We start from the raw sequence: 17,072 nt of genomic DNA, 5'->3' as shown, positions 1-17,072 counted from the left end.
TTTAACCTGAGGACAGAGCATATGTTTCTACGGTACATGGAATCATATTTTAACCTCTGACTCCCAACTTTCCATCTCTGTCTTTTTCCTAGGAGGGGGGAGAAACTGTGGTGTTCATGAGCTCATCTGTGCCAGACGAGGTAAGATGTGAAACCCAACTGTGTCCCTGCAAAAATGTGTCTCCATAAGCTTATAAAAGCGTGTGTGTATTGTTAGCCTGTTTGGGGTATGGCCGTATTGAGATTAATACATCCAAAAATGTATCTTAATTGGTCAATATCCCTGTTTTCTGTGATTTTTTTTCCTGGCATCTGGTGCATTGAATGTTCATCAATATAGACCTTAGAAAACATAATGTTTGTGTGTAAATTATGCATGGCATATCAAGTTTTAGTTCACTTCAGCAAAAGAAAGCAGCTGTGTGTTCATGATTTATTCATCAAGGAGGTTTTGTTTCTTGTCTGAGGTCCATGTGTAGCAACAATTCTAGATTTCCTACACTTTTAAACCAAGCATACCCTATAAATTCTAAAATCTTACAATTAAGTCAAAATATCAATAACTTAATTCAGATTACACTTTTATGACAAGAGCATTTAAGTCAGTGCCTCAACAATGTAGACACACGACAGAATAATTAGTTTTCTCATTTTTTTTGGGCAATCATTTACTCGAAACACACTCACATTTGTCCAAGGTTATTATTCATTTGCTCCTTTCACACTGAATGTCTGGGTCTGTGTTTTCATATTCGCTCGTCAGCTTGCAGGGGAGTCATTGCCTGGAAAAAAAAAAGCAGATTGAATCCTGAGGCTCAGTTCATAATCATTAATTCAGGCTCAGTTCACTCTGTAGTAACGGATTTATTTGCTTATTATTTTCCTGTTCATTCTGTTCAGACACATATATTGTACATGCACACATTTCGGGAGGATGGAATAGAGAGAAAGAGGCGAATTGAAAAATCCACTTTAATCTGCTATGATGTTGAGACTTTCCTGATGATGGGTATTCCATTAAAAATGGGTGGGTGAACTGTTTCAAAGGCTGACTTGGTACACAGCTCAACTTTCCAGTGTACATCGGTGAAGGTATCAAGTTGCTACAGGTGTCTAAATTATTCAGCTGTCTTTGACATTTACAGAGCAGGGCCATGTATGAAGTGTCATCACATTGGAGCACAGGGCCTTAAGCTGTTCATTTTCAACAGACAGCTACTGTGTGGTGGCAGCAGAGGTCATTCTGACTCAATCTACACTTCCGTCAGCAGTGAGAGCTTATACGTAAGCCTGGGGAGTGCTGGACCACACTAAGTGTAGGGGATTTGTTACATGTCGGATTGCCTCAGAGCAACACAACTTTGTTTCTTCCTCTTCTTAGATCATTTACTATCTATAACTGCAGAAATACTGGTAGTAGACTTTTTTTTAGGAACAGCTGGTTTGAAAGAGGATATTCTTTTAGCGAAGGTAAGCCTCTATTAGCTCTCTTATCTACTTCTCTTGCCATTCCTGGAAATTTAGCATTCATCATTTTGTCGGTCTGCAGCGACAGTGGTCTCTGCCTGTTGCCATGGTGAGACAAGTGTGTCCGTGATAAGTTCAATCTCTAGTCAGAAGGTTTGAGAAAGTATGTTACTGCTTTCCTGTCTTCCTTTCTCATTTGTGTCCTCAAGACTCCAGTTTTCACAGCCATGTAACGAGTGGCTGATGGTTGCGATAGCTGTCGACTTCACTGGAATTGCTTTTATTTCTCTGTCGTGTTAGAGGGTTGCAACCTACAGTTATTTTCAAGATCAATTTTTGTGCTTTGTTTAGATAAAATATCAGAGAATTATGAAACATGTTTTCACTTTTCACTTGTTTTGTCTGAACAAACAGTAAATCCTCAAAACTGTAAAGGTCTTTTTTTTTAGTGTTTGCCAGAGAAATGTCAAAAATTAAATTAATTAGTCAACTAGTTTATGAAGTCGTAGACAAATAAAAAAATCATAAATATCCTGGTCAAGAGAGGCAGCGACAGCATGAAACAGCTTTTCAATCCATCACTGAAAGAGACAGACATACACATTCACTTTCACACCTACGACTAAATTAGAAAAACCATTAATCTACCATTCATGTCTTTGAACTGTGGGAGTAAACAAGGGTACCTGAAGGACACTGTAGAGGAAAGACCCCGTTATATATTTTAATGACACAAATGAATATAAGGCTTTTTGGTGGAGGTCAGGTATCATTGGTTTTTATTGCTGGACAATGTTTTACGATTCAAATTTAAAACAGGACAGAGCTTCAAACATTAGCCAGTACTCCCCAAGCATCCAGGACCAGTTTCTACACAGCGAGGGAATATCCACAGTAGCTGTGTGAGTTGTGCTTTTTGAAACCAAAACTTTTAACATTAGGTTCCTATTCTAGCAAACCAGACATGTTCATGATTGTTACTTACAATCTGCTTAGAGCAGACAAACCCTGTTTACTGTCATCCTTGCACTTGTGCTTTTTTCTTTTTATTCTAATAAAGTTAAAACAAAGCCAAACATAGCCATGCAAACTCTGCTCACAGCTTTAACATGTGGAGAGGATCAAAGGCTGTGACTTGTCCTAATTATTAAGCTATGATTGGATGTTTGTCATTTAGGGGAGAGTTTTACGTCTCTGTAAATGTGCAAAGCTTGTATGATTGATGTCTCTCGTAAATTACCAATGGATTTATTCTTTAACATGTTCTGGGATCAAACTGTATCATGGCTGTATTCTGTGCCTTACTGGAAACCCTGACTTCATATTACAGAGCTTTGCTTGCAGTTTCCTTTCTTTTACAACTTACTGTTTCCACAAAGGAATTCTTTGAGATGCACTTTTTGCTTGATGCCTACTTCCTTTTTTAATCTGTTACCCTGTGATGTGTTTGTGTGGTTGTCTAATAAGTGCCGGCCTAGCCTGTTTTTAGTGGGTTTATTGAGCCAACATTTCAGTTAGATGCAGTTCCTTTGAGGCTCTCATAAAAATAGCACAGGGCTGCATGGTTACATGAAGTATGCTTGGCCTACATACAGCACTGTAGATTGTATCTGGTGTGCCTCTGAAGAGGAAAAAACACTGACTGTTTAAAAGTAGAAAAGCCTGATAAGCCAAAATTGGAGGAGTTTTATTCTAACATAAGATGCCTATCATCTACCAAAATTATTCACGGTAGCAACATGGCAACCTGACCACAAAACCCCTGGAAAATATTTGTGCTCAAAGTAGCTCAAAATAGAATTTTTTCACTGACAGCCATCTGTGTGTATTTATTTATTTATATGTTTTATTTATAACAGCAGGTATTTTTTTCAGAAAAAATACACTTTTATCTTCATTAACAAAATTGCTGATCTTCATCTGTGTCTAATTTTTGTTTTCTCTTTTTCTGTCTGTCTTTTCTTTTCTTCCCTACCTCTTTATTTTCATTCCTCTCCTCAGTCTCACCTGAGCTTCTGGGTGTCCTGTCTTCCATTGCAGCCTTCATGGCGTTGATGGCTCTGTTTTTTCTTTACCTCAGCAACAAACTGTCAGTGGAGAGTCCTGATGATCTGTCACATCTCAGTGGCTACAAGAAGAACCAGCCAGGTACTCAGTACTTACAGATTTACTACACTGGCAGCATTTACACACATTTAGGATGACTATTGCATTTGTCGTGGTTTTACATTAATCATATTGTGTGAAATTCATCTTATTTGCTCATCCTTACACACCTGTGCCACGTGGAACAAGATGAAATCCAAGACAATAACAGCTTGCTCTGCTCATGCACTCTTAAACTCATATATTGGTGTATATATTCAAACAAGCCTTGCTAGAATTCCATTGCACAGTAATGACACAAAAGAAAGGTCTTTATGACCTACAGCGCCCTCCATAATTATTGACACACCTGATGAAGATGTGTTCTTTAGCTTCTAATAAATTCCTTTTTTTTCTAAATAATATAGGACCACAATGAAAAAAGAGCAAATCCAACCTTTAATTAAAGTGAATTTATTCAGTGGGGGAAAAAAATCACACATTAAGAAGTAATTATTTTACATCAAATCATGTGTGCCACAATTATGAGCAACCCTGATGCTAATACTTTGTACAACCCCCTTTTGCCAACAAAACAGCACCTAATCTTGTCCTATAATACATTTTTGTACAATTTTCAGTGTAAGAATATGCTTCTGCAATAAAAATTGAATTTATTTTAAGGCTTTCAACACATCTTAACCAGGTGTGACAATAATTATGGAGGGCGCTGTATGTTGCAACAAGAAAAGCACTCAGAGAGCACAGTACGCCGCCAAGGCTTCTCATTCCTTGTGTCATTTCCGACAGATATGTCCCTGTAAGTCTGCAGCAGTGGATTTGTAGTAAAATCGCAATCATGGGATCATCAGTAGGCACAGTAGGCAGCTGATGCAGTGTTCACTCAGTCATAGTCACAGTGACGCCGTGCCGCTATCTCGCAATGATACAGAAATTTAAAAAAACTCCAAACTATAAGCCGAATCACTGCCAAAATGTAATCAATTAGTCCTTGTGTCATTTCTGACCTTCCCTGAAAATTTCATCCAAATCCGTTAGTCCATTTTTGACTAATGTTGCAAACAGACAGACACACAGACAGACAGACAGACAAATTGACACCGATCGTCACATAACTCCGCCGCAGTCCTTGGCGGAGTAATAAGATCGATATTAATGCTATAGGTCTGCTTCCTGAGTGAACCAGATAACCACACTCTACTATAATTATCAAATGAGAGAACAGTTATTTTGTATAATGGACACAGTTTACCATTTTATGGCAATTATCCTTTTATAGTGAATAAGAAGTTTTTTTTTAGATATGTATGGGATGTATACACTTCAGTTGCCCCAAAGAACACTACATCGCATATATAAGACACCATTTGTCGGTATTATACAAACTTAAGAGGAGTATGGAGAGTAGGGTATAACACTGATTTCTTTAGAATAACCTTAGAAGAATTTGTGCTTAAACTGGTTTCAGGGTGGAATCTGATGTGTTGATGTATCGTGTGTTTGTATCCTGTCTGTTTGTGTGGCTGTATAGGACTTTTTAGCTGCATATTATTTACTGTAGAAGTCAAGGTGCATGATTGTGTTTTTCTGATTTCTTAATTATGCACATTCTACACCTCTAATGTGTCCTGTTTTGTTCTTAAACACAAGTTACGTTACTGCCACCGATGACGCTAACATTGCTGGTGTCTCAGTAGTTGACTGCAGTCTAAATCTTGCACTATTATCAATATTACCAGCTGTTTCTTTTAATGTCTTCAGATCAGCTTACCAATCAGTAAACATTCAAACTGATTTTTTTTGGAGTGCAGGCATCACTGCTGATAAATGAATACATACATGCTGTGATTTCTTTCTAAAACCCATATTGTAATGTCTGAGCATGAGACATGATACAAGTGAATTTTTTACTATATTCATATTGGTGTGTACATACTTGTCAGCACACACTGTGATATTGGCTCCACACCCAGCTAACAAGCACATGTCCGTGTCAGCGCATGTGATGAGCTAATCTAGTGGTCAGCGTGGTGACAGGATCCCCGGCTGAGAGATGGCCTTCTTCAAGAGCTTCCAGCAGAACCTCCCATCTGTCAACATTTCCTCCATCTTAGACTCAGTCACTAGTCGCGTAGATGATCTGGCCAACGCTGTCAGCGATGTCACTTATGCTGTCAGTGACCAGCTGACTGAGCAGGTTACCACAATTATCAACAAGGTGGAAGATGGGGAAAACGGCAGCAGCCAGGAGCCAGGTCAGGCGTCTGCCGCATCAGAAGGCAAGGCCGGCAATAAAAGCATGTGGCAAATGCCAAGAGACTCAGAGGCAGGTAACACAAGCTCAAAAACCAACCAAAGCAGTGATACAATGGAGGCAGAACACACTGCGAGCCAGCTGGAGTGGGAATGGAGGGATGGATGCTGGCGAGTTAAAAAGACGGAAGCTGAGTTAATACAGGAAGAGATGAGGAAGAAAGAGGAGAAGGAAGAACAGGAGAGGAGAGAGCAGCGGAGAAAAGAGAGACGAGAGAAGCAGCTTGAGAAAGAAGCCCAGTCTCAGAGAAACCAAGAAGAATCCCAGGAGGGAGGGCCAGAGGAAGAAGTTCGTGTTTTAGACAAGACAGACAATAGCAGTGGACAAGACAGAAAGGAAAGTGACAGTGGAGACCAGTCAGCTACTCAACAGAGAAGTGAGGACTGTGATAAAACTCCTCATTCGACTAGCAGTGATACTGAAAGTAGGTTATCAAAACAGCAAGAGCAAAGCGCAGAAGAGAAGGAAGAGATGGAGGATGGATGCCCTGAGAGAGAGGGAGACGCTGAGAAAGACCCTGAAATTTCTTCATCCACAATGAAAAAGAAAAAGTCCGACAAGAAGAAGAAGGGGAAAGCTGAAAAGGAGGGCTCGAAGAAATCAGAAAAAGCTTCGGCTGAAGAGAAGAAAAAGGAAAAAGGCAAGAAGAAAAAACAAGGAAACCAAGGTTAGAGGGTGTGTTGCTTCTCTTTCACCATCACTCTTTGAATCTCCACTTCTACTCATATTTCCAAGCTCTTACCCCAGTCTCCTCTTCAGAGTGTTGTGTGTCAGTTTCAGCAGTTGAATCTTGACTCTTTCATTTAAATATTAAATAACCATTATTTTTTGCAAGAGAAATGTAATGTTTGAACTAGAGCGTTCATGTGTCCCGTGTAGAGGGAGTTTTATCAGACAGTGAGGAGGAGGGGAGCCCCGAGGCTGTGGCCCAGCAGAACACAACGTCTGCATGGAGCAGCAAATGTAAGCCGTCAGCTGAGCAGGGAGGATACAGCAGCGAGGGCTCCAGTGAACGCGGTGAGAAGATGCATGGACTGTACTCATGTTATGTAAAATCTTATTTAACCAAGAGGAGTCTCCAATCTCATACACTACTGTTCAAAAGTGTGGGGTGACTTAGAAATGTCTTTATTTTTGAAAGAAAAGCTTTTTTTTCATCAATTTTAACATTAGTTTAATCATAAATACAGTCTAGACATTGTTCATGTGGAAAATGACTATTGTAGCTAGAAATGGCTGATTTTTAATGGAATATCTTCATAGGGGTACAGAGGAACATTTCCAGCAACCATCACTCCTGTGTCCTAATGCTACATTGTGTTAGCTAATGGTGTTGAAAAGCTAATTGAGGATTAGAAAACCCTTGTGCAGTTATGTTAGCACATGAATAAAAGTGTGAGTTTCCATTGAAAACATGAAATTGACTGGGTGACCCCAAGTTTTAAGTGGTAGTGTATGTAGTACTGTAGATCATGAAAGAAAACGGTTACAAAGCATTACAACACACACTTACAATATACTGGATGCAATATAAGGAGAATTATGAGGGATCATACAACACATGCACGAAATGTGAACTAGTTCATATTTTAATTTAGGTTCATATTTAGTGCAAAGTTGTGATTTTATGGATGATTTCTTGGTCTAGCTGTTTGAGCAAGTTTCCAGTTGTCATGTCAAGTTAAGGTAACTGGTTCGAAGCTGTAACTTCTACTCACATTAAAGTGACATTGATTTTCTAAAATACACTTGTTAGTCCATTAGACAATAACGTATATTCTGAATGATATATTTTACCTGCTTCTTATATAATATTAAACTATAGCATTTTTCTTCCGAGTCAAACATCCATGTAGGATTTACACATGTTCATTGTTTTCCTGACTTTGGGTAGTAATGCTAAAATGTATAAACTCTGTAATATAATAAACAGGATCAGCAGTGATCAACTGAGCAACTGATCAAATTTACAAGTCCAAATTGACTTTCTGAATGTGGAGTATCTGGCCAGCTCAACAAATCAAAGCAGACTGAGCTTTTCAGGAGGACCTTAAAGAGACAAGAGCTAAAACTGAACGTTTCAGCTAAGAAGATGTGCTACAGGAATGTACAGTCAGTATTTAAAAAATATTTAGTTTTTGAATTATGATTGTAAGTAAGCATATTCTAGCACATGCAAAAAAATATTGTAAACCTGTAAATGTGCACAATATGAACTCTTCAGGACGTGAGATGAAACATTTCATGACTCTTGAAACTTTCGAAATTCAACAGGAACTTAAAATAAGATGACTTCGATGTACTCAGCTCAGAACTGGCATAGTTAAAGAGGTTTACCTGACTCCATGTTTGCCTGTATGTTGCATGCCTAATGAGTATTTCTGCAGAGCACAGTCTGTCTCCAGTAACACTCCTTCAATATCGCATTACTCCTGTGTCCCTGTTTGTCACTGTCGTGAAAGCAGCCAACAGCATTCAGAGGATAAAGAAAGATTCCTCCCTCTGTGAGCTTCAGCCTCCACCGTACCAAGATGAGAGCTCCGGGGCCCGTGTGTCGTCTCGTTCCCACTCAGACAGGGGGACCAGGAGGGGGTCCACCCCACAGCGCTGTGACAGCCCCCTCTGCTCCAGTGAGGCCAGCGTGGACCAGGACACTGAAAGCTACCTCAACAAAGCCTGTGAAGAGGACATACCCAGTGACAGCACTGCTGTTCTTGGTCCAGAGGTATGATCATAGTTACCGTTTCCCCTCCTTAAAGGTCTCCAAGCAGCACATAGACAGAGTCAACAGACTGTGTCAAATGGTTTTAGATTTTTACTGCCCTGTAGTTTGATGGAATTAAAACAAAGACAGCTCAAAAAATAATACACTTGTGTATTTCTAATGGCATGCATTTGTCATTTATGTTTGAGGACTAATGTGATCAGATAACTTCTAAAAATGTTCCTACAGTTAAGGTGTCAGCTACAGTTACAGGTCATCTCAACTCAAGGACAACGGAATGGGTGAAGTGTTGCTAGTACTTACTTAACCCCCTGTTTTGCCCCTGTAACATTATTCCTCACTGTGGGCCCTTTTTTTTACTGCAATATAAAGTCCTGCAACTCTATGGAAAACAGTATAACCATGGCTAGAACTATAAAGAACTCAGAAATGTCCTTTGTGCAGTACGACACAGTTAGAATGCCATCCATCCATCCATCCGTCCATCCATCCATCCATCCATCCATCCATCCATCCATCCATCCATCCATCCATCCATCCATCCATCCATCCATCCATCCATCCATCCATCCATTCGCTTCCAAGCGAAGGCATGGGTCACCAGTGTATCACAGGGCTACATATACAGACAATCACACTTGCATTCACACCTACGGACAATTCAGTTACAAATTAACCTCAGCATGTTTCTGGACTATGGTCTGTCAACTGTGTACCAACCTGACTTCTGCACAACACAACTGATGGTCCCAACTCCATAAAGAAGGCAAAAAATTCCACAAATTCACTTTGACAAGGCACACCTGTGAAGTGAAAACCATTTCAGGTGACCTCCTCATGAAGCTCATTGAGAGAATGCCAAGAGTTTGCAAAGCAGTAATCAAAGCAAAGGGTGGCTATTTTGAAGAATCTAAAATGCAAAACATATTTAGAGTTAGTTCACAATTGTTTGTTTATGACATAATTCCATATATCCTACATCATGCTTTGAATGTCTTCAGTATGGATCTACAGTGTAGAAGAAAAACCACTGAATGAGAAGGTGTGTCCAAACTTTTGAGTGGTAGTGTGTCAGCCTATTTTTTTTTCAGTAAATAAACTCTCAATTCTTTATAATACCTGAAAGATCTTCTTTCTAAAGAGGATTTTTTTCACTGTAACAGAGGGCAGCTTGAGTCTTTTGAATGTCATTTACAAAACACAGAGGATTTTTAAAAAGTCTGTGAAAACCTACAAGTTTTACACCAACAGCTGGTGCCAGAAAGCTAATACAGACTGTTTTTGCTGGTTTGTACATTCAGGATGGTTCTGGTCCTCAGCTCCCCACAGCCTATGAGCCAGAGCCCCTTGCCAAATATGGCACGCTGGACGTCGCCTTTGAGTACGACTCCAGTGAGCAGTGGTTGGCTGTCACCGTCACCGCAGCAACTGACATCCCTGCTCTCAAACAGACAGGCAACATCTCGTGGCAGGTTCATCTGGTCCTGCTGCCCACCAAGAGGCAACGGGCTAAGACCGGCGTGCAGAAGGGCCCATGTCCGGTGTTCACAGAAACATTCAAGTTTTCCAGGGTGGAACAGGAGGCCCTGGGGGACTATGCTGTTCGCTTCCGCTTGTACAGCATAAGGCGGATGAAAAAAGAGAAGGTCTTGGGAGAGAAGGTCTTCTACCTGACTAAGCTGAACCTGCAGGGCAAGATCGCTCTACCTGTCACTCTGGAGCCTGGCTCTGAACTTGCAGTGAGAACACTTCGTGACCATCTTCATATCTTTCTCTGTGCAGTTTAGTTTAAGCTCTTGAACATATCAAATGTAGGCCTTTTTCTACTTTAAATTTCCTTTCATTGCAAAGTCTTGCAGCTATTTCCCAGGTTTATTAATTTAGTTGTTGTTTATAATGGATTGAGTTATGAAAGAATACATCTCACCTCTTTCCTTCCCTCCTTAAAAACCTTTCTGTGTTTTTTCTTGCCAGGGTTGCGGTTCTCTTGTAAGTGTGTCTCGCAGCGCAGGAGCTCTGTCCTACCGCTCTGCTGAAGAGTCCATGCCAGAGATCCTCCTGGGTCTCATCTACAACTCTGCTACAGGACGGCTGTCGGCTGAGGTTATTCAGGGAAGCCACTTTAAAACCACAGCGTCTGATAAACCTGTCAGTAAGTACACAAGTTTCATTGTTGGGTTTTGTGCCAGCTTGGATTGAAGTGATGAGTGATGCTGTGTTTTCTATTAGTAGAATTCTCTGTGATACCTCTTCCCCATGGGGTGCTGATACATCAGGCAGTTGTTTTGGCAAAGCAGATGGGCAAGACTCCTAACAGCATGCAACAAAAACAAAATCATTCCATTTAAGTGTTTCCTTGAAACATCGCCAACTGTTTACTAGCCTAAGCTATTAGAGTCATAATGCTAAAGCAACTGCTATCTATCAGAGTTCCCATGAACCTTCTGGTGTATGTCACAATCTTGAAACTACTTTCTCTCTTTCTTTTTTAAACATTGTGTCTGCCGTGGTGTGTGTCTGCCACAGATGGTCTGTTTTGTTGTGTAAAACACTTCGTAGGGGGACAACTTTATATCATGAGAGGTAAGACAACAGCAAATTACTTGTAACATTTTTTGCTGCAGTAGAAAATGATATTTTGTCCTGTGAAAACTTTAGATTTTTTAAAGTGGTGTTGTTTCTAGAAATACCATTTGCTTCTGAAATTTTTTAGTGCCATTTCTTGTGTTGAGAGTGTCACGAACAGAATTCTTTTTACCTTTATTGCACTGATGTAGCAGTAGAACAACTATCTACCTGTCTATATATACACGGCTCACAAAATTAAAGGAAGCCTTCATCATCACATTAACAACAGTTTAGTTCAGGATATTGATCTGTCCAGTTAGGAAGCATATGTGATTGTGAATCAACTTCACATGTTTTGGTGCAAGGTAGTGGCCACAGGCCATTTCTCTCTCTTCAACATTCCTGGCTGGTTTTTCTCCATTTTTGCATTTTGCTTGAGCCCTTGTGACTGCTGTTTGCATGAGGTAGTACCTGCAGCCCATTTAGGTTGCACAGATAGTGCAGCTCCCCCATGATGGCACATCTATACATACCGTTCCAAGGTTTGCTGTGTCTCCAGCACAGTCTCAAAAGCATGAAGAAGGTACCAGGAGACAGGCTTTTAGACACAAAACAACTACAACCCAGCAGAAAGACATGTATCTGCTTCTTTGTGTGACCAGGAAAAGAGACCCAGAGCAATACAGAATGACTTCCTCCTGACTACTCATGAAGGCTTCTAGCCAAACAGTCTGTCAAGGTGGCTTGAGGGCCGAACATCATCTAGTGGAGCCAGTGATTACAGTCCACCACTATGTTGACAAGTTTGGTTTCCACTGACTTTTCTTTTGTCATTTTGTTTTCAATGAATTACACAATATACACTACCGTTCAAAAATTTGGCGTCAACCAGACAATTTCATGTTTTCCATGAAAATTCACACTTTTATTCATGTGCTAACATAACTGAACAAGGGTTTTCTAATCATCAGTTAGCCTTTCAACACCATTAGCTAACACAATGTAGCATTAGAACACAGGAGTGATGGTTGCTGGAAATGTTCCTCTGTACTCCTATGGAGATATTCCATTAATAATCACTCGTTTCAAACTAGAATACTCATTTACCACATTAACAAACTAAAAAAAATGCTTTTTATTCAAAAATAAAGACATACCTTAATGACCCCAAACTTTTGAATGGTAGTGTAAATCAATGAAGATATTTAACTTAAATGTTATGTTCATTGAGATCAGATGTGTTATTTAAGCATTCCCTTGATTTTTTGAGCAGTGTAAATGGACATATATCTTTTTGTAATTTGGGTGAACCGGCTTTTTGATTCTTTCTGTAATTGGAACCCAGGAATAAAAATGATAGTTGATTTTGAGTACCTTTATTAAAAACTATCACTGCTACTGTATGTAATGTTAGCTACAGTGCTCACATCACACCACTGGGTGGCACTGTCTCACTGGTCTCCCACACCTTCTTCCAGACACCTATGTGAAGCTGACCATGCTGGACTCTAAGGGGAAAGAGATGTCAAAGTGTAAGACAGCTGTGTGTCGTGGCCAGCCCAACCCCACCTACAAGGAGACATTTGTCTTCCAGGTGGCACTCTTCCAGCTGTCCGAAGTGTCCCTGGTGGTGTCGGTGTTCTGCCGCCGGAGCAGCATGAGGCCCAGGGAGAGGCTGGGCTGGGTCTCCCTGGGCCTCAACAGCACCAGCGAGGAGCAGCAGGTCCACTGGACAGAGATGAAAGAAGCGGAGGGACAGCAGGTCTGCCACTGGCACACACTCACCGACACATAGGAGGAGGATTTTTTTTTTTTAAGACTGACTTTAGAGTAAGAGCATTCCCAGAACAATCAGAGATTTGGGAGAGCAAGACGCACCTTGTAAGATGTGTGTTGTTTTTGTTGCATACAGCTGTGAAGATGGGCACGGGTTCCCAGTCTTCACTGCCAGGCTGCATGGAAACCCTTTAATCTGCCACTTTTATCCGAGGCAGACAGACTTTACTGGTCGAGGTTCCGGTTCCAGCCCATTTGCGGACAAAAAGATGCAGTGACAGACTGAAAGTGAATGGCATTATACTGACTGGCTCAATCAAGGACAGAATGAAATGGTTTGTTTTGGAGCTATTATGTTCACAGCAAAATCTGCATGTACTCTAACTGTTTACAGGACAAAGTTAATACACTTCCAAATATTTTCTGGCTCTGAACCTTGGACCAAAGAGCTGGGTCCAGGACTAGCAGATTCTTTTCTATTACTTTTGGGCTTCTCTGGACTTCAGCTGCCACCAGCATACCAGACATTTCTCTATCAGTTGTAGCCACTGACAAAAGTGAATGCAATGAGAAGACTGTTACAAAGGGCCTACAAGATGCTGCAACTCTGCTTACGAGCTATGCTTTGTACAGTTTGTTTACATACTCATGACTTTATGCAAGACCAGTTCATTCGTTTCTCCTTTTGTGTTTTTGGATTACCTGTCACGGTTTACCAGTTTTGTGGGTGTCTCTCTGGGGTATGTGTTCCACAAAGATCTTTTATTTTTACATCATGGACTTGCATAACTTAATACACTATGCATCTGACTCCACTTTAAATGGGAGGAATGCAAGTCTTTCTTCTTGTGCTCGCTGAGTCTCTTACAGAATTGGACACAGCTCTGCATGCCATTGGTATCAAAGAGCAGCTTCCTTTCCTGTGTAATACAGATTGGGCCTGTTTCACCACTCAGCCTTCTGACAACTCAACCATGTTCATTCATGTAGAAACACGGTGCTTCCCACTGAGGAAGAATATGCAGAAACCTGTGCAGTCCAATAAACGTGGCTGTCTCTGTGAGGCAGTGCCGATGAGAAACCTCAGCTATGTTTGCTGTGAAGTGAGTGTCAATGGCAAACCGGGAATGAGATCTCTTTTTTTCTAATTTCGAATGAAGTGTATTAATAAATAAAGGCAACAATAAATGAAAAAAATGTTCTCTAGGGCTATGAGAAATGTGATTATACCAGCAACGTGTTCATCTGGAACAAAGCAGAGTTTAAATTCTCAGCTGAAAGCGCAGCTGTGAGTCAGAAAATTCCCCGAAAGACTGCTGAGGACTCGACAGCTCCACCCATGTCACAGTGAATGAAACCCTCTCCCCTTTCTGCTGGCTGATGCCGAAGGGTGTGGGATGCATTTTTTTTTTTGGTATTGTCCCAGTGATGTCACATTTGAACCCTCAGTCTGGGTTCGGGGGCTTCGACCTCACCTTGTCCCTTTACTTCTTCTGCTGGGACACATTGCTAGAAAGCTGTATTTTATTCAGTTAAAGATCATTTTGCAGGAAATAATGAAAACCAGATGTCTAACATTTGCGCCAGATACACAATCTTTTTTTTTTATATTGCTGAAAGAAGAACAGCAACTGGAGTACTTTTATCACATGTTCTGTTACACCCAAACACCTTTCATTTTCTGCTGAAAAGTTATCTTAAATGTCAGGGACCAGCAATCTGTTAGCTTACCCTTAGTCTGACTGAATTGGACTTCGGGTGTAAGTCTGCCATTTGTGCATCACGTTTCTAGTTGCGTTCTCCTGTTTTCTGGCGATCTACACCTTATGGTTTTAAAGTTCCTTTGCAATGGGCAGCACCAACAACAACCACCTCTGAGCAGGAGCCACATGCTGAAAATGGCAAGTTCTGCTGGGCAGGCTGGCTGGAATTTTCAGTCTCTAGTTAATACATTTTATATACAATCAGATCCATGACTATTTGGACATTGATGCAGTTTTCAGCATTTCAGCTCTGTACACCATCACAATGGATTGGAATGAAACAATCAAGATGTGCTTTAAATGCAGACTTTTAGCTTTAATTTGAGAGTATTTACATCCAAATCAGGTGAACAGCGTAAGAACATAAAGAGCCAGGTTCTGCTCAAGGTTTTTTTTTCCCTGTTAAAAGGGTGTTTTTCTTGCCACTGTTGCCTTGGGGCTGCTCTGGGGGTTCAGGCATCTGGGTTCTGTAAAGCGTCTTGAGACAATTCGACTGTAATTGGCGCTATATAAATAAAATTGAATTGCATCACATGTTGTATGTGCCCTCCACCTTTTTAATGGACCAAAAGTAATTGGACAAACTAACATAATCATAAATCAAATTGTCACTTTTAGTATTTGGTTGCAAATCCTTTCCAGTCAATGACAGACCCAAGTCTCTAACCTGTAGACATCACCAGATGCTGGGTTTGGCTCCTGCTGATGCTCTACCAGGCCTCTACTGCTGCTGTCTTCACTTCCTGTTTGTTCTTGGGGCATTTCCCCTTCAGTTTTGTCTTCAGCAAGAGAAATACATGCTCAACTGGATTCAGGTCAAGTGATTGACTTGGCTCTTTGGTTTTCTTTGGTTGCTTTGGTAATTGTCCATCTGCACCGCGAAGCACCATCCAATGAGTTCTTAAGCGTTTGGATGAATATGATCAGATATTGTTGCCTGAAACACTTCAGAATTCTTCCTGCTGCTTTTGTCAGCAGTCCCATCATCAATAAATATAAGAGAACCAGTTTCATTGGCAGCCAGACATTCCCACGCCAGGATACTACCACCACCATGCTTCTCTGATGAGCTGGTAGTCTGTGGATCTTGAGTATTTCCAGACTCTCCTATTCCTATCGTTCTGCTTCAAGTTGATCTTTGTCTCGTCTGTCCATAGGATGGTGCTCCTGAACTGTACAGGCTCTTGTAGATGTTTTTGGTGAATTCTAATCAGACCTTCCTGTTTTTGAGGCTCACCAATGGTTTCCATCTTGTGGTGAACCCTCTCTACTCACTCTGGTGAAGTCTTCTCTTAATTGTTGACTTTTACCTCCTGGAGAGTGTTCTTGATCTGGCCAACTGCTGTGAAGCTGTATTTCTTGACCAGGGAAAGGATTCTTCTGTCATCTACCACACTTGTTTTCATGGTCTTCCGGGTCTTTTGGTGTTGCTGAGCTCACCAGTGTGTTCTTTCTTTCTAAGAATGTACCAAGCAGTCGGTTTGGTCACACCTAATGTTTTTGCTCTGTCTCTGATGGGTTTGTTTTGATTTTCCAGCCCAGTGATGATTTGCCTCACTGATAGTGACAGCTCTTTGGACTTCATATTGAGAGTTGACCTCACCAGATTCCAAATGTAAATACCACACTTTGTCCGTTAAAAAGGTGGAGGGCACATATATCATGTGCTGTAATTCCTACACTGTTCACCTGATGACTTTGGGTTCAAGACTTCAGTCTGTCATTGACTGCAAAGGATTTGCAACCAAATATTAAAAGTGACAGATTTATGATTGCGTTAGTTTGCCCAATTACTTTTGGTCCCTTAAAAATATGGAGGACACAGAAAAAGGAGTTGTAATTTCTACACCTGATTTGGATATAAATACCCTCAAATTAAAGTCTGCACTTAAAGTACATTTTGATTGTTTCATTTAAAATCCGTTGTGATGGTACAGAACTGAAATGCTGAAAACTCTGTCAATGTCCAAATATTCATGGACCTGACTGTATTATGTATTTTAACATCAGCTCTAGGTAGATTTTTGTGTTGAATCTCCCATGGTTGGTCCCTTCCAAGAATTAATCGGGTGACACAGATCTGTGACATCAACAATCATAACATTCTGTTAACCAGCAAGTTGTCATTTTCTCTGCAACTAAGGGCTGCAACTACTTTTCTTTTGTCTACTAGATTCGAGTCGTGAACACTTATGAACACAAATGCACATCATGGCAGTCTTGAGTTTCCAACGAGTCCTATAACTCTGAATTTTCTATGATGGAATCATTAGAACTCATTCATCTTTGTAATAAAAGAAAACAGTCATACATTTTTGTTCTTTCCTAGATTTATTACAGGTCTTCTGGAAATA

The 17,072-nt window shown here is 40.6% G+C and overlaps 1 protein-coding gene across 3 annotated transcripts in view; it reads left to right on the top strand.

The window, feature by feature from the left end:
• Positions 1 to 14,156, top strand: part of LOC110970890 (synaptotagmin-14-like) — a 39,446-nt gene extending 25,290 nt beyond the window's left edge. Inside the window, exons 2-9 of one of the 3 annotated variants that reach the window (XM_051960731.1) lie at positions 93 to 140; positions 3,547 to 6,553; positions 6,766 to 6,903; positions 8,352 to 8,611; positions 9,913 to 10,350; positions 10,586 to 10,763; positions 11,138 to 11,194; positions 12,774 to 14,156. In XM_051960731.1, the coding sequence (XP_051816691.1) occupies positions 5,626 to 6,553; positions 6,766 to 6,903; positions 8,352 to 8,611; positions 9,913 to 10,350; positions 10,586 to 10,763; positions 11,138 to 11,194; positions 12,774 to 13,150 (2,376 nt within the window). In that variant the 5' untranslated portion in view covers positions 93 to 140; positions 3,547 to 5,625 and the 3' untranslated portion in view covers positions 13,151 to 14,156. Of the gene's footprint in view, positions 1 to 92; positions 141 to 3,495; positions 6,554 to 6,765; positions 6,904 to 8,351; positions 8,612 to 9,912; positions 10,351 to 10,585; positions 10,764 to 11,137; positions 11,195 to 12,657 lie in introns of those variants that run through there. The other 2 variants (XM_051960732.1, XM_022221204.2) reach the window with 2 other exon arrangements.
• Positions 14,157 to 17,072: the final 2,916 nt, after the last annotated feature.

The sequence above is a fragment of the Acanthochromis polyacanthus genome, chromosome 16 (assembly GCF_021347895.1).
Source record: "Acanthochromis polyacanthus isolate Apoly-LR-REF ecotype Palm Island chromosome 16, KAUST_Apoly_ChrSc, whole genome shotgun sequence".
Taxonomy (NCBI): domain Eukaryota; kingdom Metazoa; phylum Chordata; class Actinopteri; family Pomacentridae; genus Acanthochromis; species Acanthochromis polyacanthus.
This window is presented reverse-complemented; position numbering and strand designations above follow the sequence as displayed.